At 44.8% G+C, this 24,188-nt stretch overlaps 2 protein-coding genes across 8 annotated transcripts in view; one reads left to right on the top strand and one right to left on the bottom strand.

The window, feature by feature from the left end:
• FKBP15 (FKBP prolyl isomerase family member 15) overlaps positions 1–17,897 on the bottom strand; it is a 45,742-nt gene extending 27,845 nt beyond the window's left edge. Inside the window, exons 1-10 of one of the 6 annotated variants that reach the window (XM_019501031.2) lie at positions 17,701–17,897; positions 10,292–10,410; positions 7,800–7,887; positions 7,447–7,516; positions 5,722–5,796; positions 4,339–4,437; positions 4,083–4,232; positions 3,495–3,563; positions 1,928–2,071; positions 928–1,070 (exon numbers count right to left, since the gene is read on the bottom strand). In XM_019501031.2, the coding sequence (XP_019356576.1) occupies positions 928–1,070; positions 1,928–2,071; positions 3,495–3,563; positions 4,083–4,232; positions 4,339–4,437; positions 5,722–5,796; positions 7,447–7,516; positions 7,800–7,887; positions 10,292–10,410; positions 17,701–17,753 (1,010 nt within the window). In that variant the 5' untranslated portion in view covers positions 17,754–17,897. Of the gene's footprint in view, positions 1–927; positions 1,071–1,927; positions 2,072–3,494; positions 3,564–4,082; positions 4,233–4,338; positions 4,438–5,721; positions 5,797–7,446; positions 7,517–7,799; positions 7,891–10,291; positions 10,411–17,019; positions 17,515–17,700 lie in introns of those variants that run through there. The other 5 variants (XM_019501030.2, XM_006268286.4, XM_014602684.3 and 2 more) reach the window with 5 other exon arrangements.
• An 89-nt stretch (positions 17,898–17,986) lies between these two features.
• Positions 17,987–24,188, top strand: part of SLC31A1 (solute carrier family 31 member 1) — a 36,942-nt gene continuing 30,740 nt past the window's right edge. Inside the window, exons 1-2 of one of the 2 annotated variants that reach the window (XM_019501037.2) lie at positions 17,992–18,077; positions 22,340–22,462. Coding sequence is in view for 1 of the 2 variants with exons in the window: in XM_019501035.2 (XP_019356580.1) it covers positions 18,054–18,077 (24 nt within the window). In the remaining variant the exon portion in view is untranslated. Of the gene's footprint in view, positions 18,078–22,339; positions 22,463–24,188 lie in introns of both variants that reach the window. The other variant, XM_019501035.2, reaches the window with a different exon arrangement.

The following is a 24,188-nucleotide window of genomic DNA, read 5'->3' as shown; positions in this document are numbered from 1 at the left end:
TTTGTAAGAGAACCAGATATTCAATTTCTGTCCCACTAACTGAACACTATATTCCCCATATTCTAGTTTAATAGATTGGATCATTCTAAAGCAAAAGAAGTCCAAACATCAGACATTCCCTTTGAGTTATTTTGGGCAGCAAATGTTTCTGTAGTGCTGCCTTGAACAGTGAACTTAACATAGACTGTTTATGCATCACTTATCATGCAGACAACATGCCATTATATAAAAGATGATTGAACATCATTTTTTAATGCATTGTTGGAAACAGAGGAAGATCTGTTGCATGATTTTCAGTGTAACGGTATCTAACACCAATGCAGGTTTATAAACAAGAAAAAACAAATCCTAATGATATTGTCCACTAGGGCTGTGAAAAAACTTTGGCAGCCATTTTGTTTCAGAGGTGTTTTGGCCTGTTTTGGCGCCTGAAACACCGAACATGAAACGAAACGGAAAGCGCTGAAACGTCTCCAAAACAAAACCAAACCATCCAAAACGTTTGGGAAATGTTTAGGAATGTTTCAGAGGCACCCCCCGGGAATAATCCAGCACAGCCCTGCAGCCCTCCTGTTAAAGTGCCGGGAGGCTGGGGCCAGGCAGGGCAGCCATAGGGGCTTCTCCTGTGGCTCCCGCCACCGGGGAGAGGCAGGCACAGCCGGAGGAGCCGGGGGAGAACCTGCAGCCGCCCGGCTGTGCCTGCCTCTCCCCAGCTGATATGAATCTCTGAATCAGTGCCAAAACTCCAAAACAGATTCAGCCAAATCAAAATGGAACGGTGATCCAAAACACCAAAATGAATTGCTGTCCTTCCAAAACGGCCGAATCCAAAATGGAAATGAAACATAGCCGTTTCACACAGCCCTATTGTCCACAAGCACTAAATTCTAGCAAGCTCTGGGTTCATTCTGTCCCTAGTTCTCTTACCCAGGCTTTGGAGGTATGGTAGATGGAGGCAGTCCAACAGGGTCTGAGGCAAAGCCGTCCGAATTGGGCACAGGAGAAGGTGCAAGAGAATCCCTAGAGCCAACACTCTGCCCATCAGAGCCAGACTCCTTTAACAGCTTCACCTGAGGAAACCATGACAACATATTACACAACCCTTCTTTTCTAGGTCCTAAAACAGCTCTTCAGGATTCTGCTCCATTCTAGCCAATGTTCCTTAAAAAAAACTATTGGCCAGAGTAAAAAGTTCACAGAACTACCAGGGTTGAAGTTTCCCTTCTCCTTCACATTTTGATTGTTATGACTGATGTTTTCCTGAATACCTTTCATCTAGGAGGCAGAACATTATTTTGAACTAGCGAATTGCCCATCAAGAATGACAGGGAAGGAGGGGGAAGTGTGGGGCAGGCAGGGACAGAAGGGTGGGGGAAGCTTGCTAACCCTAATCCCTCCCCCGCAGCCACCTCCCAGGAGTGATTGGGGGGGGAAGGGGGGGAGGAGGAGAAGCTTGCCCTGCCGTCCCCTCCATCCATGCCCCACCTCGCCACCGCCTCCAAGGAGTGGGAAGGCGAGGCCAGCTTTGTCCCCATCATCACGGCAGCGCTCCGCTGCCTCCAGGGAACAGGGCTGGGGGAGAGGGGGGCAGGGCCAGTGGCAATGGCCTCACTCCCCAACTCCACCCCCTGTCATGGTGGCACTCCACCATGCCACCGCCTCCTGTATGTAACACTCTTGGAGCTCTCTGATTGGTTGTTTCAGAAACCAGAGTGCTTACCAAGAGCGTTACAGACAGATGGACAGACTAAGCCCTTTATTATATTAGAATGCTTAGATCAGATGTAATAATTAAAATTTGTCCTGTATTTAGTTCTTTTGCATTTTAATCATCACATTGAGGAGCTGCCACTTTACAGGGCAAGAGATTTTGGCAGCCAGCTTCATAAAATAAATATATAAAAACCATTTAGAAGGAGAAACTCACCCGCTTAACTTCTACTTCAAAAAACAGGGTAGAATCTGGAGGAACACGACCAGGCATTCCTTGAGCTCCATAAGCCAGTGCTGGAGGAATAACGAGAAACCTCCTTCCTCCTTTCTTCATCCCCATCATTCCTTCTTCCCAACCCTTTGAGTTTCCAAAATGCAATAGATGAAGAAAATTGTAAGTAAAACAGACTAATCACAACTATCTTTGGCCTTTATTTTGTAAAGATTCTTCTGGGCTGGATTTATAAGTGTCCTGCAACCTGTACTAAAAAGTTTATTGTAAAGCTCTGTGAATCTGCACTACGGCTCCATTTAAAAGAAGGACATGTTAAAGAGGCAGAATCCACCACGTCTAACTGCTTCAGTGTTAATTTAGAGGAATCAGTGCTGTATGCATGTAGCGGAATAGTTTGTAGACACTGCTGTCTGTGACATGAAAGTGAAAGAGGCTGGCAAGTTTGGATAGGCCCTGTGTGTGATAACTTATGGAACCTTTATAGGTCATATTGCTATTTTAAAAATATTAGTCCCATGCTGAGCTGTGTATAGAAATCCTTGGGCTGCACTTGGCCTGCAGGGCATATTTTGACAATTCCTGCTTTAAGGTATCATTCTTACCAATTAAATACCAATTAATAGTCTGTGACAGGACGGGCAATTATTTGGACCTACAGGCCACACAGGCAGTATTGGGGAGGTGTCACAGGCCAATCAGCATCCCTCCCCCCTCCCTGTGGCTCCTCCCTGCCATTGCCAGCAGTGCCCAGCAACAGCTGAATGCACAGCCCTGGCCCCTGGCACCCCCTCTGAACTTGCCCTGGCCAGAGCAGACCAGCCGGGACCTACATGCACAACCCCAACCCTGGCCCACCCTGCACCTGCTCCAGATTATCCAGCCATGGTAAGCAGCAGCAGTGGCCACTTTCCCCCCCGTACTCAGCAGGAGCTTTTGCCTGGTCACTGCTGCTCAGCATGGACAGGCAGTCTGGAGCAGGCTCACAGCAGGCTGGGGTTGGGGCTGTGCATGCAGGTCTGCAGTTGGTCTGTTCCAGATGGGGCAAGTCTGGAGTGGGTGTGGTGTGGGGTGGGCTGGGCTAGGACTGTGTGCAGGTCCCAGCCAGTCTCCATGGGGCTAGGGCTGGCAGTGGTGGCAGCCAGAAAGAACCACTGCCTGGGCTGCCTTGAAGTAGAGTCCAGCTGCAGAGCTGCCCCACCCCACCACATGCCCGTGGGCAGCAGGATACCCCATGGGCCAGATGACACTTGGGCCAAGCAAGACCAAGAGACCTGTTGTGGGCCATTCAAAGTCCCTCCATGGGCCAGATCTGGCTGGTGGGCTGTATTTTGCTCACCCCTCATCTTTGATAATGTGCAAAACAAGGAAAAAGCAATTAAAACCCCTTTTTAGCTAGTGTCACCTATGACAATGTCCTTCCCATCCAATTAACAATACAACTGAAGCAGTTGTGATTTACGTGAATTGCAAACAAAACAGCTGAAAGGTCTTCAAGATTAGAGACTTTAGTACATAGAAAATAAAAATAAAATGCCAGATGTTCTACCTTGATCACTTTTCCTGATCCCAACTTCAGACGTAACAGCTTATCCTTGTTGACATTTGAGTCAAACACCTGTGGAATTGAAGGTATGAAGAATAAAACAACTAGAATTTCCCAGGTATCTGAAGGAGTAAGGTACTCCTCCACAGTAGTTTCCTAATTCCTTATTAGCCAGAAGCCCAAAATTGTGATACAAGGGTAACATTTTGAAACGTTCCCAAATGCATGAAGAAATCCACTCACAACAGAATTATACCCAAATGCCTCAGCAGCGGGTTTTCAAAGCTAGCATGACCACTGCCATATTCACTCTCATTTGTTTTGATGTCTTTGTTGGATGATACCCATAAGAGTCAATCACAAGCTTCTTGATCTTCCTCCTGCACAGCTATTACACCAGTTTCTATTCTCATCAGTTGAATATCTAATAATCAAAGGAAAGTGCTATTGCCCATTTTTAGGGAAGGCATAAGGTAAAACAAGCAACTAAAAGAACACTTTTAATGTCAAACACAAGTCTCTTCCAGTGAAGAATTTGAAAACGTTACCATATGTTAAGCAAGTACTAGGACATAATACAATCCCCTTTACCTGCCCAAGCCCATTGTTCTGGAACAGCCAACCAGTATAGGCAACTTCTAAAGCATCCCCTCCTTCCACTCCTTGTCCCTCTCCAATGATAAGATCTTGGTACAGTACTGAATCCAACGATGGGCTACTGTTGCATTTGGCAATACACACCTGCAAAGGAAGCACAATCATTAGCATATGTAGTCAGTAGGCCAACCAAGCTTCTGATTAAAACTAAGAGATTGTGCCAGTGTGCAGCCTGTTGGCCTAAGCTTACCTGCTTGCTGAAGTCCATGGCTGCCTTTTCTGACTCAAACATGATTGACCAGTTTTGTCTCTGATCATCATAAAATGTGCTGTAGTTGTTGGGCTGAACCTATAACAAAGGAAACCAGTCCTGAATCAACAGTGCAAATTTGCTCTGTTTAACATTTGTAAAACTGAAATCCTTGGACTTCAGTGAAATGCGTTAGAAGCAGAGAAGTTTTACTGCTTAATAACTAACTGTAGATTATCTTTTATTCCAACACTCAGATAAAAATAGATTCTAATATTTGTTAAATATTTCAATTTACAAATATTTTTTAGAACTTGGAGTTAAAGAGGGGAGGGACACAAAGTTAGTTCTAAAATCTGCACTTGGGCATTTGGATATAGGTAAACCGATTTTCAGGAGTGAACATACTGGTCTTCCACAGTCAACAGCATTGATAGTCAGTACTTTAAAAAATGTATTCCATTTTTATTTGGGTATGAAGCCATTAATACAGAAGCCTACCTCTAGGAATCTAAGTTTTAGGCTACAATCATTAAGATGACTACCAAACAGAATAAGTCCCTTTTAGTTTTGGTGAAATATTTCAGCAACCATATTGCTCTAGGCTTTTGCTTATAAACAAAGTTATACTATCCCAGACCTAAAACTGCTCTACAAAAAAAAAAAAATGCTGAAAATGATGGACTGTGGAGATAAAGATAAGAGGGAGTATTTTTAAGGACATTAAAGTGTGGAATCAGTTTGATTTCTTTCCTGGAGCTTAGTATTGACAAAATAAAACAGCATTTCAGGATTCTAGTATTCTCTGAAACTGGAGAAGAGATGGAATGTTGTTTTCAGAAAGATTAAATTTCAACGCTTGCAAAAATCTAGTTATAGTTTTTATTGCATTTTTCTGTCAGTGTCAGACATTTCATAGAACTGAAGCATTTACTAGCGCTCTCTCCAATCTTTGTTTCCTTCATTCCTATAATCCTTTAGAGTAAAAGACATTAGAAGGCTGAATTTTGGGTTTGGTTGTGCCCACTGCAAGAATATTAAAGCAAAACACCATCACATCTGTAATACAGAGGTAAGGATACTTACCCTCCACCATAAAGTGCTTTGAGATCTATAGATTAAAAAGTACTGTGCAAGAGGTAGACATAATAAGCATGCTGTGTTATTTATGTGATAGTAAAAGAAGGAATAGTTTATACAGCACTTTATATAATATGTATAAATCAGGTGTCTGGTCATGAGCACCACATGAGTTCATGTTAAAGACAACATTATAGATGAAAGTATCCTAAAACTGTACCGCACACAACTAACTGGAGTGCTGGATGCTTAAGTGAAGACAAGCGTGCATGACTACACAAACAGTTTACCCAGCTGTCTTACCGTGAGTACAAACCCTGAATGGATCCTGGCAGCTGTGATCTGTTGCTGCTGACTTATGTAAAGGAGGATCCTGTACTGGATTCCACAAGCGAGGAGAAAGGGAGGAGGGAATGAGGAAAAAACAATAAAATAAAACACAATTAGCAAAACTCCAAACCTGACAAATTCTGCTGTGTGCCATCGGTGACCTTAAGGCCAGAACTGATTTGATCAATATACCAATAAATACTTAAATTTAGCAATGAAGTTTAACAGCTGAAGTGTAAATGGTCTGCACTGTACTTGATCTATGTGATTCATATCACACCTTAAAAAGAATGGACAAATTAATTTCAACTCTTATTCATATACAAGCTATTTGGGCAAAAAATCCACAGTCCCTTAAGCATGGACTTACTTTGTTTAGGAGAAAACAGTGAACTTGGTTCACTGCCTTTCTTCCCACTACTGTGCAATGCAATAACCATAAAGAACTGCCATAATACACGTATGTAATAAGAAAAGGTAGACTAGGTGCTCAACTTTAGCTTGAGGTAAGAGAACTTAATTATGTAGCTGTAATAGCACACTAAACTAACTTTAGTTTCCTAAGTTTTTTGCTCAGCATAAAACATGTTCCCACTTCTTTTCCACATCTACAGTAAAGCACAGTGATTAACTAGCAACATCATTAGATGGGTAGTAAAGCACTGGAACTGGTAACCCAGAGAGGTGTGGAATCTCCATTCTTGGAGGTTTTTAAGACCCAGGTAAACAAAGCCTTGGCTGGGATAATATAGGTGGGGATGGCCCTGCTTTGAGCAGGAGGTTGGACTAGATGACCTCCTGAGGTCCCTTCCAACCCTAATTTCCTATGGTTAAACAGACATGACTAGGTTATTAGAGAGCAGTCAGTTAAACTTTAACCTGTAATACTAACATTTCTGTTAAGGACATAGATGTACACTTGCATGCACTGCTAAGCACACGCTAAAGTATACTAACACACTAAAGGCACACACTAAAAGTATATAAAGACTGCATTATTACTTTCCATCTTACTGGCAGACTCTGTTTCTGCTGCTCCCCCAAGATCTTTTTCCAGTAAAAAAGGGCCAAAAGCCTTGAAGGCAGTTTACTGTAAAAAGCGCTCCCATAAAACGACCAATTTATGGAGACAACAGGAGAAAGAGGGATGCAGAGTATGGGGCAGACCAGGTTATTTTATTTTATTTTTTAAACACAGCACCCTGCTAAATATTCCACTATGCTATTATTTTCATAGACAGAGAATAGAGTTAATAGCAGGTCCAAAAAACTGACGGTTGTGAAGTATAGTGTATCACATCCTGTTTTATAATTTGAATTCAGTTATGAGGTATGTACATTTCCCCTACTGTGACTACATTTGAGATCCAATTTACAGATATACATTTACAACCAATCAAACTAATTTCTCTCAGACACGATGGTTAGACCCTGCCTCTTCTCTAATGCATTTCAATTTTGAGTGGGAAGTTGTCCTTCCAGCTGACTTGCAGAAGAGAACTGTAGTATAAAAACTGTTGCTGGTTCAGTATCTGAACTGCAAGCAGTCTACCAGCATAAAAAAAACTCCAATAAGAGCAGAACTAAGAACGCTGACATCAAAAAGGGAGAAGATGGAAGAATGGTATATGAAATGCAATGCTGCAGGGAGTTGTGTTCCTCTTTGTGCATGTGAAAGATAAAAGCAATTTCTCTCACCTCTTTGGTGACATGGTTCCCCAACACAGCTGCTCCATACTTGCCTTGCTTCATATACTGTCCATTTAGGCTAGAAAGCAAAGTGAGATAGCAGCTGCAGGTGTGTTTCCTTTTCAGATTTCCCAATATTTATAAGTTTTCTGTTGAATATCCAAAGTTCTACTTCTCATAGTCTCCTGAGCTAAACAAAAATTTTCTAACATGTAGCATTTGTAAGACATGGACAACTACCTATAGAAATGAGAACCTCTTTCCATTGCCCATAACATTTTCCCTCTGTGATCCAATCCTAACATTGGATTCCAGGCCTCTGGTAGCAAAGGGATAGCGTAGAAAGCCTGCTGTATACTTACTATCGATAGGCATGAACTGCAGTAGCAATGAATACGGATGGGGCTCCCAAAGTGGCTGCAGCTGCAGGTGTCTTTTGGGCCGGCTGACCTGCTAAGGAAAAAAACCAAAAACAATGGCAGCTGTTGATTTCCCTCCACTAGATTTGGCTAATGTGTTTCCTAATACAGCAGTCTTATTACAAATTTAAGATTGAACTGATTTATCTACACTGGTCACCAAGTTAAGAGCATGATGCTGACTTGGAGATGTATCCAGATGATGGTAATAAATCTACTTCTGAATTCATGTAGAACAAGTAGCACCTTTCAGTATCTTCCCAAATCATTCCTACCAATGGACACAGCCAAATTCAGGAGAGGAACAACAGTCAGAGAGAGCTATTTTCTGACACATAGTGCCTCTTACTAACACTAGAACAAATGCTGCAAATCTATCTGAGCAGTAAGTCTCTAGTGGTAGGAAGGTAAACAGGAACTGCATCCATCAGGATCTTTGTGTTACTGAAAAAAGCTGGCATCATTTCCTTGGGTAGATGATAAACTAAGAAAGGTCACTGAACAACATTAATGGTCTATATTTTTCAAATAAAAATCAAAGAAAATTATGGGTGAAGTCCAATCCTCAGATCATCTTGTATCTGAGCAAGGATCTCTTCTGAGCATTTGCTTGGTTGCTCTTATCCATTTTAGCTAGATTTCACTACTTTTATATCATGTTATGAATTTACTTTACTTAAAATACAATTTTTCCTGCCTTGCCACCCCTAGCACTTCCTGTGGTTGGAGAAAGGGGAAGAAAATGGGGAGGATGCGACTCAAAAAGCTTATTCTATTCCAAATGGGACACCAGTATGATGTTTGACTGTGGCCAACAACCTCTGTACTTCACTACTACTTTAGGGAGGGGCAATACTTGTGCACCATTTAGATGAAATAGTATGCAACATTATGCTTTTATCATAAAAAACCATGCAGTCCTACCAGGATCCTGATGGGCCTCCAAATCCTTCTGATCACAAGAAGGACAACTGTTCTAAACAGTAGTAATCCAAGTCTCTTGCATTACACTCAATACTTATGGAATGCTGTTTTGCTTCACATTCTGTCCTCTACTGCATGCTACAAAATGTACTGTATATTTTGAAAACGTTCTACCATTAACATTTTACAATACATATTTCGGTATAATTTACCATATTCAAGCATTAGCAGTTGTAACATGGTGTAGGAGGAATACTGTTTGAGTTATGGAAGCTAGGAATAGCTCATAGTACAACAGGTCAGTCAAAAGGTTTTTTTTGTTATTTTAAGGGACTTGGTAGACAAGTATTTGAGCGATAGTCTCAAGGTTATTTACAAGCAAAAACAGTAACTTTAGGAGCAGGTCAGATACTCTGGGCTGGGGGAAGTTAGAACCTGCCTTTTTGGCAGGTAGAACATCCAGTTGATTTGAACACATTGCTCTGGTACTCTACACTGTTCAGCTAATCAGTTCTTATGACTAGGCAGTAGTTCAAATAACACTAGAGGCAGTCTATACATCTCAAAGAACAGAATTTGTTCTAATGCCCTGCCTAGACAAAAACACCAAGACGAAATCAAGCACTAAAGTTCAGCACAAAGGAAGAAGTGTACCTTTAGTAACCAGGTTCTTTGAAGCCTTTGAGAAACCAAGATATTTTGTGCTTTTACTCAGCAGGCTGCTAGCCCATGTACGTATACTAATGTAAGTGATATTTATCCACTGTTTCTTTTTCAGTCTGAGAAAAAACAGCTTCCCTATAGCAAGCTGAACAGTTATAAGTTACTTGTCTTCACAAGGGTTGTAAGGAGCTACTCGTATAAATATTTTGGCCATCTTGAACCAGATAGTTTTCCTGTGCCCAATTATGCCCCTGTTCTGTGACAGTAGGACAACACCAATAGGAAGCCAATTTCAGATGCTGACCATTCTGATATCTAGCACATGCTATCAGGAAAAGGGGCTGAAATTCTGTCAGTGAGTAAATAAGAAATCATAAGAGGTAAGGGGGCATCTCATGACACAAACCTTAGCTAGGCATTTTTCTTAAGCTGTTCAGCAGTGAAAAACTTAGTATTGACACTGAAGCCTAAAGATGGGCTGGTAACTCTTAAATTATCAATGAGACATACAAGATAGTTCACCCACCTGCAGTTGCCAAGATATCACTTCTTTTTAATCACTTTAGTTTTAAAACATGAATTGAATACATCACCATGAGGCTGAGGAGGTTCTGATAAGAGCAGAAACTACTGGGCACAATTCCATTGCAAAAAAGTAAAGTCTGTGGCAAATTCCAAGGCATTTCAGGACACAGAAGGCAGTGTCTATGGATGTACATTACTCATTAGAACAGTATGCTATTGAGTTAGTTCACTATTAGACTTTGCCTTGGTTCTCTTATCTAATCAGCAACATACATGCCTAGAGAGTCTGCTCTCCATGCTTACACTCAATTACTTGTACTCACCAGGCATTGCTGCTGCTGCTTGACCTTTTTTAGGCTGTTTTGGTGCAGTATATTGGAAGAATTCATTTCCATGGCTTGATACGTTCTGATCCAGTCCAAAGAGAGAAGCCAATCTGGTACTGTTAAGAGAAAAGGGAACATTCACCTTGTTACTTGACACATATCCCTCCTGGTTTCCTAGGGAAAAGGAAAAGCTGCTAACTTTACTAAATTATGAAATCTTAGTTGCTATTTTGGAGACACTCAAGGGGACTGAAATTAAGCTGCCTATTCAAAACCAAGTGGTTAGTCATTCCTTGAGCTGATGTTGTATTTGAACAATTAAATAATTTTAGCTGTTTGTAGTGGAGATTTATATAGTAAATCCATTCAGTTATTCAGCTGCAAAAGCTGTTACAGGGAACAGTTAAGATGGAAAGAAATTAAAAAGAACAACTTTAAGATAGTGCACCCAATTACTTGCAACTAAAACAAAGCTATTCAACCATTACAAAAAGCTGTTACTTCAAGAGGAAAAAAAGCTACTTCCCTAATTTCTATAACTTTTGCTAAACACTCCCTTGTGAATACCAAGAAGATCCAGTCTGCCCTTAACCTGCAAAAATGGAAGATCTCTGATCAGAGAATGGAATTTAATTTGATGGGCCAAACATTTGTGCCCCATGTGTAGACTTGTGCAGGCCATATAATCAGCAACTGTATTGTTTTAAATTCTTCAAGCTTATGTAATTGCTTCAGCAACAGCAGATCGAGCAACTGAAACAAGCAGGATGAAAGTGCAACAACAACAACAAGAAAAAAAAAAATCAACTTGCTATATACCAGGAGTGGCCAACCTGCTGCTCTGGAGCCACATGCGGCTCTTCAGAAGTTAATAGGTGGCTGCACAAGCACACGGTGACCTAAGCTGGTCACCGTGTACTCGTGCAAAGATTCAAGCAGCCACCTCTTAACTTCTGAAGAGCCGCATGTGGCTCCAGAGCAGCAGGTTGGCCGCCCCTGCTCTATACTAACAAATAGCTAAAACAGAACCACTGTGTTTAAAAACAATGATATTTTGGTGGTTAATATAAAAGTTTTTAAATGAAGAAATCTGTTACTAAAACCAAACACTAGCTCTAATTCCATCTTGTATTATGAAAACGACACTGAATATACAAATAAGAGGAGTTTAAAATCAGATTCAGTAGCGTGGAGCACTTCCATTTCTTTGGCAGCTTTCAACTGGCTGTATGGCCACGAGAGCAAGAGGAAGTAACACTTGCGCACAAGAATTTCTGGTAAACTCAAGAATGGTCTGACTAACCAAAAAAATATATAAATGACTGGCTTTTGGAAGAGAACTGAAAGTGAGTAAATATTAGTATGATATCATTGTGTGGCTAGTTGCTATTAACATCCAGAAGCCTGTAACAGCACACTATTATTGCAAGACAGATGACTGTTATTCCAATATCTAGCTGTTTTACATCTTTGTAGGCAGCTTATTCAAATGAGACCTACTTCCAGTCAGTTAACCATATACTATACAACATGATCTAGTTGAAAAAAGTACATTGAAAGTTGTGTGTAAAGACACTTAAAACAATTTGGAAGTTTTCTTGATGGCTACTACCCCATACCACCTCCTGTATTCAGGCTAGAAAAGCATGGATCCCCTAACTTTTCATCTCACTCCTGCTATATCTTTACTTTTTTTACAGTTCATGATACAACTACATTTGTCAGCTTTACTCCTGTTTCTCTATTAATAACAGACTACTGCTATCTGGGTTTGTTAACTCTTTTTGTTTTGGTTTTAACATCTTTCAAAGACACCTTGGTTTGTCAACATTTTTTAAAGGAGCCTGAGGTTTTTAAAATCAACATCTGCAGCTAGGGGCAAATATTTTACTTAAAGCACATAGTGTTCTCATTAACACTTTTCAAGCAATAGAAAATAAACACAAAGTTAGTCATGATGATTTAATGTCTTCTTAAGATACACCAAGAAAAGAAACATAGAAAATATGTATGTTTAGAAGAACAGTCTAGAAAAACATTACATTTATAACACATAACTTTAAGCATCAGAGAAAACCAGATAGCAAAAAAGAAAAACATCATCCAGCAATATAAAACTGGAGTTGTGATGAAGTTTTGGAAACCACTGTGCCTCAGGATTCAATTTCTAATTTGATTAAGACTTAATTTATGCAGTATCTGTTTATTTCACCCTGTATTTTAGAGAGAGCTCACTGGGCTTCCTTACTTTATTACTTACTTCATATGGAAATTGACTGCATAGTGAGCTCAATCAGTTCACTGTAAAAGCAAATGCAAAAGATTCATTCTTGAATCCTCTGACCTACAGCTCACAAACAGGAAAGAATTGGTGGCGGATATGGAAGTGGATGGCAAGTTGGGCAGCAGTTACCACGAGATGGTTGTAGTCAGAATCCTGACGAAAGGAAGAAAGGAGAACAGCAGACTAGGAACCCTAGACCAGTGCTTCCCACCTAGTGTGCTGTGGCACAAAAGTGTGCTGTCAGAAATGAACAGCTGTGCCGCAGAATTTTGCCATGGCAATGAGCTACAATAGGTATAAGGATGGGGAATGCCTTAACAGGTGTGCAGCAGAAGTTTTTTATTAATGTAAGTGTGCCTTGGGCTGGAAAAGCTTGGGAAACACTGCCCTAGACTTTAGAGAAGCAGCCTGAGTCCTTTGGGGAAGTGATGGGCAGGATCCCCTAGGAAACCAGTCTGAGAGGGAGAGGAGTCCAGGAGAGCTGGTTGTATTTTAAAGAAACCTTCCTGAGGGCACCAGAACAAGCCATCCTGATGTGCAGGAAGAACAGCAAATGTTGCAAGCAACAAGCTTGGCTTAGCAGAGAACTCTTTGATGAGCTTAACCACAAAAACGAAGCTTACAAGTGCAAGTAACTTGGGGAGAACAGAAGAGTATTGCTCGGGCATGCAGTGATGAAACCAGGAAGGCCAAAACATAATTGGAGTTGCAGCTAGAAAAGAACACGAAAGGCAACAAAAAGGGTTTCTACAAGTATGTTAGCAACAAAGAGGGAGGTCAGGGAAAGTGTGAGGAGGCAACCTACTGATAAAGGATGAGGAAAAGGTTGACATAGTCAATGGCTTTTTTTACCTTGTTCTTCATGGGCCAGGTCAGCTCCCAGACTACTGCACCGGGGAGCACAGTTTGGGGACAAGGCAAGCATCCTTCATTGGTGAAGAACAGGTTAGGGACTATTTAGAAAAACTGGACAGGTTCAAGTCCATGGGCCCAGATACAATGTATCTGAGGGTGCTGAGGGAGCTGGCCCATGTGACTGTAGACCTGCTGGCCATTATCTTTGAAAACTTGTGGTGACTGGGGGAGGTCTCAGGTGATTTTAAAAGGCCAAATATAGTGCTCATCTTTAAGAAAGGAAAGGAGGAAGATCCAGGGAATTACAGACCCATAAGCCTCACACCTCAGTCCCCTGGAAAAATCATGGACCAGGTCCTCAAAGAATCCATTTCTTAGCACTCGGAGAAGGTGATTAAGAACAGCTGTCAGCCAGTATCAAGTGGAGTGCCACCAGGGGTCATTCCTGGGGCCTGTTTTGTCCAATATCTTAACTACCTTGAAGATGGGATGGATTGCACCCTCAACAATGACACCAAGCTGGGGGTGTAGTAGATGCACTAGAAGGTAGGGCTAGAATTCAGAGTGATCCAGACAAATTGGAAGATTTGGCTAAAATAAATCTAATGAGATTCAACAAGAACAAGTGTAAAGTCTTGCACTTATGATGGAAGAATCCCATGCACTGCTACAGGCTGGAGACTGACAGCAGCACTGCAGAAAAGGACCTGGAGGTTTCAATGGACAATAAGATGCATATGAGTCAGCAGTGTGCCCTGGTTGCCAAGAAGGCTAATGGCGTACTGGGCTTTATTAGTACGAGCGTTTCCCACAGATCAAGGGAAATAATTATTCTGCTCTATTCTGCACTGGGGAGGCCACATCTGGAGTAGTATGTCCAGTTTTGAGCTTCCCACTATAGAAAGGATATGCACAAGCTGGACAGAGTCCAGCGGAGAGCAACAAAAATGGTTTGGGAGCTGGAGCAGATAACTTCTGAGGAGAGGCTAAGGGAACTGAGCTTATTTAATATGCAGAAGAGAAGACTGAGGGGGATTTGATAGCAGCCTTTAACTACCTGAACGGGATTTCCAAAGAGGATGGAGCTAGATTGTTCTCAGTGGTGGGAGATAACAGAACAGGGAGCAATGGACTCAAGTTGCAGCAAGGGAAGTTTCAGTTAGATATCAGGAATAATTTTTTCACTAGGAGGGTAGTAAGACACTGCAACAGGTTACCCAGAGAGGTTGTGGACTCTCTATCCTTCGAGATATTTAAGACCTAGCTTGACAAAGCTGTAGCTGGAATGATCTAGTTGGGGGTGGTCCTATTTTGAGCAGGTGGTTGGACTATGTTCCTCCTGAGGTCCCTTTCAACTCAATCTTTTTGATTCTACCATTCTCAATTGCGACTAAATTATACTATGGGTCAGCTTGTATTATACACAGATTGAGATGTCAGCCACCAATAAACAGCTTCAACACTGAACTGAGGGGCAAACCTATGGATTCCCCGTCAATTTTTTTTACTTCATTGCATCGTTGTGCTCTGAGCATTCTTTTCCTGTGTTAATTCTGTGATACTGCTGTAAATTCCGGGGAGAGAGAAAAATTTATTGCAGCCTTCTGCAATACCGTACCTTGAGACATGTCCCTGCAGGAAAAGCAGCAGCTGAAACCAATGCTAAATACAGCATATTTTCTTACAAAGCAAGTCTTTTTTAGAAGTCAACATGAGCTGGAATTTTCAGACTGCTCCTGATGAGGTTTCAATTTAACAAGTACCAGATCTGAGGTTTCAAATTAACAGAAAAGATCTGATTGCTGTTTTTTATTTGAAGAGTTCTTGGAGCTTGGTGGAGCAGGGGGATTAGTGGCTAGCTTTTTTTCTTGTGGAAATCTACCTTAATAAAAATGTTTTTGGTCACAAGTCAAATGTATTTGCAGGCTCACAACTCTCCATATCACAAGACCATCACATGCCTAACTGATGCTTTCAAAAATAAGGAAGCAGCTGCTAAGTCCAGTCATGCAACAAGCCTGGTTTTTCCTGTAAGGAAGCTACCACTGAAGACCTTGCTCTATACTGAGCAGTTGCAATAGGATGCCAAAAAATGACAACATGCCAGATAAAAATGAACTATAAAACCAACAAAAAAATGTTAGAGATACTTATGGACAGACATTTTTGGAGAAGAGAGATGCTGACCACTCCAAGTTTGTTTTTGATAGCCAGATGTTATGAAAGAGTAAAGGTTTATGAAAGTAATTTAAAAGGAATTTTATGCCACCCGTGTGACTTTGTCCCCACCATAGTATTTGAATACATACAAGTTTTGTAAAGTTTTAATTTCCTATCTTACAACGGTGTAGGGAGAAGTGCTACTGACTTCTTTTTTTTTAAATTATAAGTGGGGCACAAAGTGAATTACATATATGAAAGTCTACTGTATAGCAGGGTAGTAAGCCAAAAACTTCAGAGAGCCAAGTTAATGCCTTAACCACCGCCCCATTTCTTCACCTAATGAGTCTATGCTATGTCTTCTAAGATTTTTTTCCTCCAGAGAGAAAACACAAAACATTTTATGGGCCCAGTGGTCACTGACCATCTCTATGATGAAGGAGCACTATAGGAATAAAAATCTCTTGGTTGGAGAGCATTTTACAAGAAGACAATTATCCTCAGCCCTCTCTTTGCCTTGGAGGAGTGTTTGGACAATACTTCTTTTGAACAGCAGAGATGTCTTATCTTCAGCCCAGAAAGACAAGTCCTACCACTCGGGCGCAGCTGGTGTTAGCAGGTTCTTTGTTTCTCAGATTATTAGAGAGCCTACTTGAGTGCCTTGGTTTCTCCATGAATACATATTTTCCCTGACAATCATTTTCCAGCTACATAATTTGACCTAGTCTCTCCCTTATTCCACAATTACTTTGCACCAGCAATTCAAACTAGTCTCAACTCATAGTCAGAAGAGCTTAATCCTCTCAGAAAGAACACACAGGAGTATTCCTTCCTTCCAAGAAGGCAGAAGAAAGCCAAAGTGAGACTGAAACACATCTCTCTGCCCCTTAAAAAAATGCAGTATCATGACCTTCTTAGCTGAGTTGTACAACAGACAGGAATTCTAGTCACTGAATGAGCTGAAGTTTCAATTCTAAATTTAATGTAGGTCAGTAGGATTTGCAATTTCCTTCCTCAGGATCAGGAAGGATGAAAGACAACTGAACAAAACTGCTGGTGCTCCTCCTTGCATCCAAATCAGTCCTTGGAAGCACAGAGAAACAAGTTTGTGATCAAGAAAAACAGACACCTATCTCTTCTTGCTCTGAAGGAGCGAAGCCAAGTTGCAGTTCTAGTTACAGCAAACTTCCACTTATGGCCTGACTGCCTGTGCTTTCAATCTCACTGGAACAGTGGTTTTCAGCCTTTTGAGATTCAAGGCATCGCATGGCAGACTCAAAAACCCCTCAGAAAATGCCAGCTCTTTGTCGTCACTGGATTTTGACTACAGAAAAATGTTTGACTGAAAGCCTTGTGCTGCAAAAGGCTCAGAAAGACACCAAGAGCTCAGAACATTTTTATAATTGGAAACCCAAGGAAGTCTTACATTTGAAAGCTTGACTAACTTTACCCCAACGACATGGCTGGTCCAATAACAGGCATCGCCCTTCGAAATCCTTGCCTCTTGCACAATTTCCGGAACATCGCAGCTACAGCACCTCTCTCACCCTGCCAGAATGGCTGTGATGCTGCGGGCTCCGCCTGGGAACCTCTGGGTCTTCCTTGGGAGTGATGTCTGCCGGTGCCAGCATTGCGTGATGCGTGGCACCCCTGAAAGGCTCCCAAGGCACCCCGGTGCTGGCTGGGGATGAGAATTGCTGCTCAGGGACAAACCACGCTGCATTTCTAAGGGCCCTGCTACATGGAAAAGTGAAAGCTGGATAGAAACCAGCTAGAGTCGGTACACGTTTTCAAGCACTAACTTCCCAGCTGGCTGGTTCGTCTCACAGGAGAGTCCTGGGCGGCGCATGTAGCCGGTCTACATTTATTAATTGTGTGATTTACGTCATAAATGCGACGTCTAACAGGGCTCAGCAGGCACCGGATGAGACGGGAAGCTCTGGCGCGGGAGGGGGGGGGTGGATGCTCCGTACTGGGAGCTGACCCCCGCCTCGGCACCAGCAGATTCGCCACCACGCAGCCCCCGACCCACGGCCGCACTTTCGGCGGCAGCTGGGGGCAGAGCCAATGGGCCCGGGCCCGGGCCCGCACCCGCCTGGTCGCTCACCCGCCGGCGGGGGACAGGAAATCCGCGTCGTCCTCCTCCGCGCCCCCGAACATGCTGGGCCGAGCCGGGCGGGCGACTCCTACCTACGGCGCGACACAGGGGCCGAACGGCGGCGCTCGCTTCCCAGCCCGGCAGCGGAACCTGCTCACGTGACCCGGCCGCGGCCTGGGGGCGGGACAGCGCGGGCCCACTTGGCAGCGCGGAGCCAATGACGAAGCTCGACCCAGCCCGACGGACGAGGGAGCGGGGCGGGGGGAGCGGCCAGCGGGGCGTCACGTGAGCGGCCCGCCAGCCAATGGAGTGGCGAATGGAGGTGCCGGGCAGGAAGGGGCGGGACCCGCGGAGTCCCGTGAATGAGCCGCGTCCTGCGTGGAGCTGTGAGTGCTGTGGGGGGGTCACCTTGAGCCCGTGGGCACCCGCGGGCCGGACTCGCCGCCCCTCGCCTTGCGGCGCCCGTGCGCCCCGCGCTGCTCCACGTGTCGTGGGTTGCACCTTCCCGGCTGTGCCAGTGCCCTGCTGGGAGCAGAGCCGGCGGCTCCCGGGTGCAGGGTCCTGCCCTCCGGTCGGGCTCACCGATCCCGGCTCGGGTCAGGAAGGGATTTTACCCCATGGTCAGAAGGAGGGGCTGCCTTCCTCTGCAGCAGGAAGCCTGGCCCCCTGCCCTGCCCTGCCCTGCCCTGCCCTGCCCCGCCCCGCCCCGCCCCGCACGGGCCGGGACACCCGACGCCGCCCCCTGCTGTGCCGGTGACAGGCCAGGACTGGGGGAGTTGAGGTGGGGGTTGCGTGGGGTGGTTTGCCTGGGGCTGGACTAGACACCCCCGGAGCTCCCCCCCGGCCCCGCGTCTCTGTGATACCGTGCTGCACGGGAGGCCTCTGCTCGCTGTGTGCCGCCCTCCCTCCCTCCGATGGGCTGGGGGAATCGGCTGTCCCTTGTGTTTCCCTGGGTGGCTCCCTGCTTTCTGCTTCTCCTGGGGTTGTGGTCCCAGGGGACTCCACAAGTGCTTGAGCTCCTGGCCTGGGACAAGGGAGACCTTCCCGGGTGCATCTGAGCAAGGCACCCAGTCTCTCTGCCTCACTTCCCCCACCTGTACAGTGAGGATGATGGCACTGCCTTGCTGCGTGAGCTGTGACCCATTAAAAATGAGTGGAAGGCCAGTGGCTTGGATGGGCAGTGCATCCAGCTGGTGGTCCTGATCTGGTGCCTGGGGCAGTTGCAGCCCTGGGCCAGCTGTTGCAGGGGGAGAGGGGCATGGTCAGCCCCCATCCCAGGCACAGGGGGTAGGGCCTCAACCTGCTGCACAGAGGCTGGGGTTTGGGATTTTTGGAATTTGGCCGGGGGAGGGTGGCGCTACTGAATGTTGCTGGCCCCCCCGCTATCAAACTTCCCAGTCTGGAGGGAGCCCCGCAGTCCATGGCTCCGTGGGCCACATTTGAGCCCCCCCCCACTATCTTAGCAGAATGGCAAGGAGACACTTGCAGGAGTGCTTGATTGCTTCCCTGAGGGATGTGTGGAGGGAGGGCTGATTTACTTGTCTCTATGTACCATTGATGGCAGAGGATTTAATAATATATTATCCCTGTGTGGAGTGGATTCTTGCCTTGTACACTTGGGGGACACCTGGCTTCCCTGAACACCAGGGAGATTCTTGTGGTCATCTGCTTCCTTCTTGGTGCCGGTAGATGTTCAAGGGTAGAGCAGAACGTAGCAGCTGTTTATAGTTGTGGGCAACTGATCAGCAGTTTATGACAGGAAATAAACAGGAATGACCTGAGGGAGTGACCTTGTGGAGGATGTTTTAGGGAGACATTTTGTACTTGCTCAGCTGGCTGGGATCCCAGTGATAGCTCCACACCCTCATGTTGTATCCAAAACAACACCTCTCTCAGCATGTGGTCACTAGCACTATTTGGAGGCAGTGGCCTTCATGGACTCAAAGAGCAGTGTTCCTTCCTCGCCCCTGTATCAGTCACCCACACAGTCATCAGCCATACAACAGGCCTTCGTTAAAAGAGTTCCAAGCTATGTACTGATTCGCCTACATCTGAGCTTATGCAATTTGACACGACTGCTGCAGGGTCTCCATGTAAAGTGCTTGTGTGTGTGAGCTTTGAGTACACGACACTGCTGCTGGACTGATGTATAATAGTGTCTATCTCTCAGATCTTTGCCACTCGGTATCTGACTCTCACTTCCCAGTGCAGCCTGTCTCCGAATGTGGATGTAAAGAACATGCATTAGGAAGGGATCATCTTAATGACTAGCTCAGGCCTACTTCTGTTCTTGGGCCCCAAATTCCACCACTGCCTTATTCATTTGTTGTTCCTGGAAGCTGCTAAGGCTTCAGAACCCCAACTTGAAAAGCCTTGGTGCCGTTCCAAGATGCAAAAGCCCCAGGTTCTGTCATAGTTTAGAGTGGGCACAAGTAAGTGCAGCTGAGAGCAGTTCTGCCTTGGGACCCTCATCTAAGAGTGCATAGCTGAGCTTTAAAACATTGCGAGGTGGCAGGGGATGAGGAGGTGGGAGGATGGGCCAGGCTGGGAGTCCATGTGACTAGTTTGGTGTGGGTGGGAAGGTTGCTGCCTACATCCTTTCTGATTACTCCACTAACATTAGCATGTTGTTTTGACAAGGACAGAGAGACCTGCCAGTCATTGCTCTCTCTCTACATGCCATTGTTACATAGTCACTCCAACCTTGCTCCTTCTAGTTCAAGGAAACTACAATTGGCCAGTGATGGAGGGAGCTGCAGTTGTCTGGCACCAGCAACATGCCATGACTTGGCTGTCTGCGGGGAAACGATGTTGGTTTTGCTAGGCAGGAGGTATTACAGCTTTGTTCCTGGACCTAAACGGTGACCATGCAAATTAACATTCTGCTCCAGTGCTGGAGGGTTAAGGAGACATGTAAACAGTCTCCTCCCCATTTTGAGCTTTGTCTGGCTGCTGGGAGTTGATCTGGAGGGCAGGAAGTGTTATGCAATATGCAGCTCTGATCAGGCATTTCAAAAGTGAATATTTCAAGGGAAAAGAAGCAAGAGAGTCTATTTTTCGAAAAAGGATGCTGTTTCATGGAGCATTTGTAGTGGCCCTGCCAGCTAAGGCAGTTTATATGCCTTTCCCATTTGATTTTATCTTGTGAAAGATGGGATTTGTAGCTGCTTTAGAGTGTCCTGTGGCCTTAATTTCTCACTCTAGCCATGAGGAACTTGGTTTTAAATTGGACTGGCACAAAATCTGAGGGAAAGCAAAATAAGACAAATAATTAAAATAGCATTAGATGGAAGGTCTGATAACTTGTAGTCTGCTGGCTTGAATGTCCTGTCTTGTACCATTTGGAAGCTGACAGTTCTGGTTTTACACACTATTGGGTCAGAAATCAAGTCGGATCATCCAGAATATAAATATAGCATGATCCATACCATACACCTGGGTAGCTTTCAGTGCAGGGGCGAAACACAGCCTGGTGGCTGAATCTGGCCCATGGAAGGGCTTTGTCCGGCCCATGGTGGGTCCCTTGATCCTGCCTGGTCCCAGCGCCGTCCGTCCCATGGTGCTTCCTGCTGCTCCCTTGGGTTGTAGAGAGGCTGGAGTGGCTCTGCAGCTGGATTGCCTTTCTAGGCAGCCCAGGCAGCAGTGGCGGCTTCTGGCTGCCACCACCCCTGGCCCCAGCCCTGTGGTGCTGGCAGGGACCTGTGTGTAAAGCCCTGACCTGGCCCACTCTGGACTCAGCCTGGCAGAGCGGACCAGCCGGAACCCACACGTGCAGCCCCAACTAGGCCCACCCCATGCAGCAGTCGGTGGCTGAGCAGAAGCTGCTGCTCGGCGTGAGGGAAAAGTGGCCCCTCACCACTGCTGGGCCCTTCTTGCTGCAGCTGCCCAGAGCCTGTACCCAGGCTGCCCTGCTGCTCTTCTGCACTGCCACTGCTGCCCCACTGGGCAGACCGGAGGTGGCGGTGATGGTGGTGAAGAGGAGCAGCAGGGCAGCTGGGTCAGGCTCCAGGCAGCTGCAGCAGGTAGTACCTGGCCTCCTGGGGTGCCTAGATTAATAAATTTGTAGGTGTTGGGGTCAGAAGGGATCTAGAAAGGCAGGGCAGGTGGGGGGCTGTGCGCTGTTGGCGGTGGCACATGTGTTCTAGGCTGTTGGTTGTGGGGGGAGGGAAGGGGTTCTGACCGGCCTGCAGCAGCTCCCCAGACCTGCCTATGTGGCCCATGGGCAAAAATAATTGTCTGCCCCTGTTTTAGTCTGTAAGGAAAGAAGCACTTTGTAGTGCTGCACTTCACATCTGTCATTCTGTTCTGCTGCAAACCGGTGAGAGAAGATCCCTGCTCCAGGTCTTCAATGTTCTTCTCCGCATTTTTAATTAAGGGTTAATGCTTTAGTTCTGCAAGTGAAGGCACAGACTCCTGCATCCATGCAGAGCTGCGCCCAAGATCAGGGCCAAGGGCTGCTTCTTGACAGGTTGTTTTGTCCTTCTCTCTTATCCTTAGCCAGGAGGAAAACAAGAATTGATGTTTCCAAATTAAAGTGAACAGTCTGTCCTGCCCCTTCTCAGGCCTGCCTTATTTGGCAAAAAGGCCCCTCTACGCCACCCAAAAATACAACATTACATCCTTAAACATCTCCTTTCTGTATTTGTAGGTCACCTCACAGCTTAGCAGGAACCTGCTGTAAGACCTCCTGAAGCTGAGTTGAAAATAGTCCATCAAATGAAACTTTCTGAGAAGCCTCTGGTAGCCTTCACAAGTGTGTCTTCAGGGACAGGTGACCCAGACATAATCAAGTTTATGTTGCTTCTGTTCAAGGAAAATCAAATCTTTGTTAAACTACTCAACTCTTTCTTGCCTCAGTCTCCTTTTCTGGAAGCGTTCCCAATCTTTCCCCTTTAATCCACCGATGCTTCATTAACCTTTTGTTCAGCTGAAAGCCAGAATCTGCCTGGACAGAGAATAATGGAGCTAGTTATCCCAAATGAATTCAACTCTAATGCTTTATATACTGTAGATTAACTTTAAAAGCCTTTAATTCATTGGTCCTGGGTGTTGTGCTTTCCAACTTACAAGTGAGCCATTCTGGAAGTGAGGCTGTAAATGCCCAAGGCCCGAGGGAATAACCCATCATCAGAGGGTGTTCTTGACGCCTTTCTCAGTTCTGGTGTCTCATCTTCAGTGTTCATCTCCTACACTGGGGCTTGCTTCTCTGTATTGAGATGTGCTGCTGCTACTGAAGTGTCAGAGATTCCTTAGGAACTTCTCTGGTAATCAAATGGGCCCCTACCACTTTTGGTAATTGAATAATTTCAGTATTTACCTATCTGGTAACCTTAATTGCGTTGTGTGTGGGCAGAAGCAGTGCTGTCCTCTGACTAATCGGTTACCAACCCGTTCAAAATGTATAGTGTAGAGTGGCACTGCCAGAGGCACTGTACTAAAAAACCTTTTACTATGTACTGTCTAAACATGACTGCACTCTTGTGCTTGGGATCATCAATTATCCTCTATTGAAAATTATTAGCAAACACAAAGCAGGCTCAAAGCTAGCCTTCCCACCAGGTAAATAGTCCCCACTTTTTTTTTTTTTTGGCGGTTAGCAAATGGTGGCTGGTTTCTGTCAGGAGTTCAAGCCAACAGGAAGCAGCAGCAGTGACTGGTCAGCACTGTGCTCTGTCTTGAGATTCTGACTTGGCAAGCCCTTCCCTACACATCAGAGTAATGGTGGGAGTAGGATGGAGGGCCATGGGACAGCTGTTCCAATACTGGAGGGACGTGTCAGGGAATTGGATGAACTTCCTAACATCAGCCTTGTTCTCTTATTTTTTTATTTCCTGTTGAACTTTTGATTAGTGGGTCCACAGGCTTTTAAAATGAGATGTTGCTGATTGCTGTGTTAGAGTAGCCTCTGGTTCTATACTAATGGAGGGATCGTGAGTCAGTGATAAACTGTAATTTGCTCTTAACAAATTAGGAAAAGTGACTGTGCATCATGGTTTCTGGGTCCTGTACTTATGTCAGCAAAGTGTTCTTATGCACATCATTAAGCTTCAGCTTCTCTGTCCTTATGTGGTGATAATGCTTCACCTTACACAGATGCCTGAGGCCTACTGCTAAAAGTATATTTGGATTTGTGACTGAAAGGCACCAAGTACATACGAGCTAGGAGAGGCATTTCCATATTGCAGTCCAGGCAGTTTTGAAAAAAAATATTCCAAAGCAATTTCAGGTTTTTATACCTGCCCCCACATCCCTCCTGTAGAGATAGGCATACTTGTAAATGCTTATAAATCTGGATGTGTGAGAGAGAGAGATGGTGTTTCTCTCCTCTCAAGCCTACCAGAGTAGAGAAGCTGATCATCCAAGGGAAATACTGAATGTAACTCGAAACAGAGTGCTTGCAAATGTCCAGAAGTGAACACACTCATAAAAGGTAACATTTTTCTACTGTGCTAAACTTAGGTGTGACCTGTAGGTTAAAAATCTAACAGTAGCATGTT

The sequence above is a fragment of the Alligator mississippiensis genome, chromosome 12, assembly GCF_030867095.1.
Source record: "Alligator mississippiensis isolate rAllMis1 chromosome 12, rAllMis1, whole genome shotgun sequence".
Classification (NCBI taxonomy): Eukaryota; Metazoa; Chordata; order Crocodylia; family Alligatoridae; genus Alligator; species Alligator mississippiensis.
This window is presented reverse-complemented; position numbering and strand designations above follow the sequence as displayed.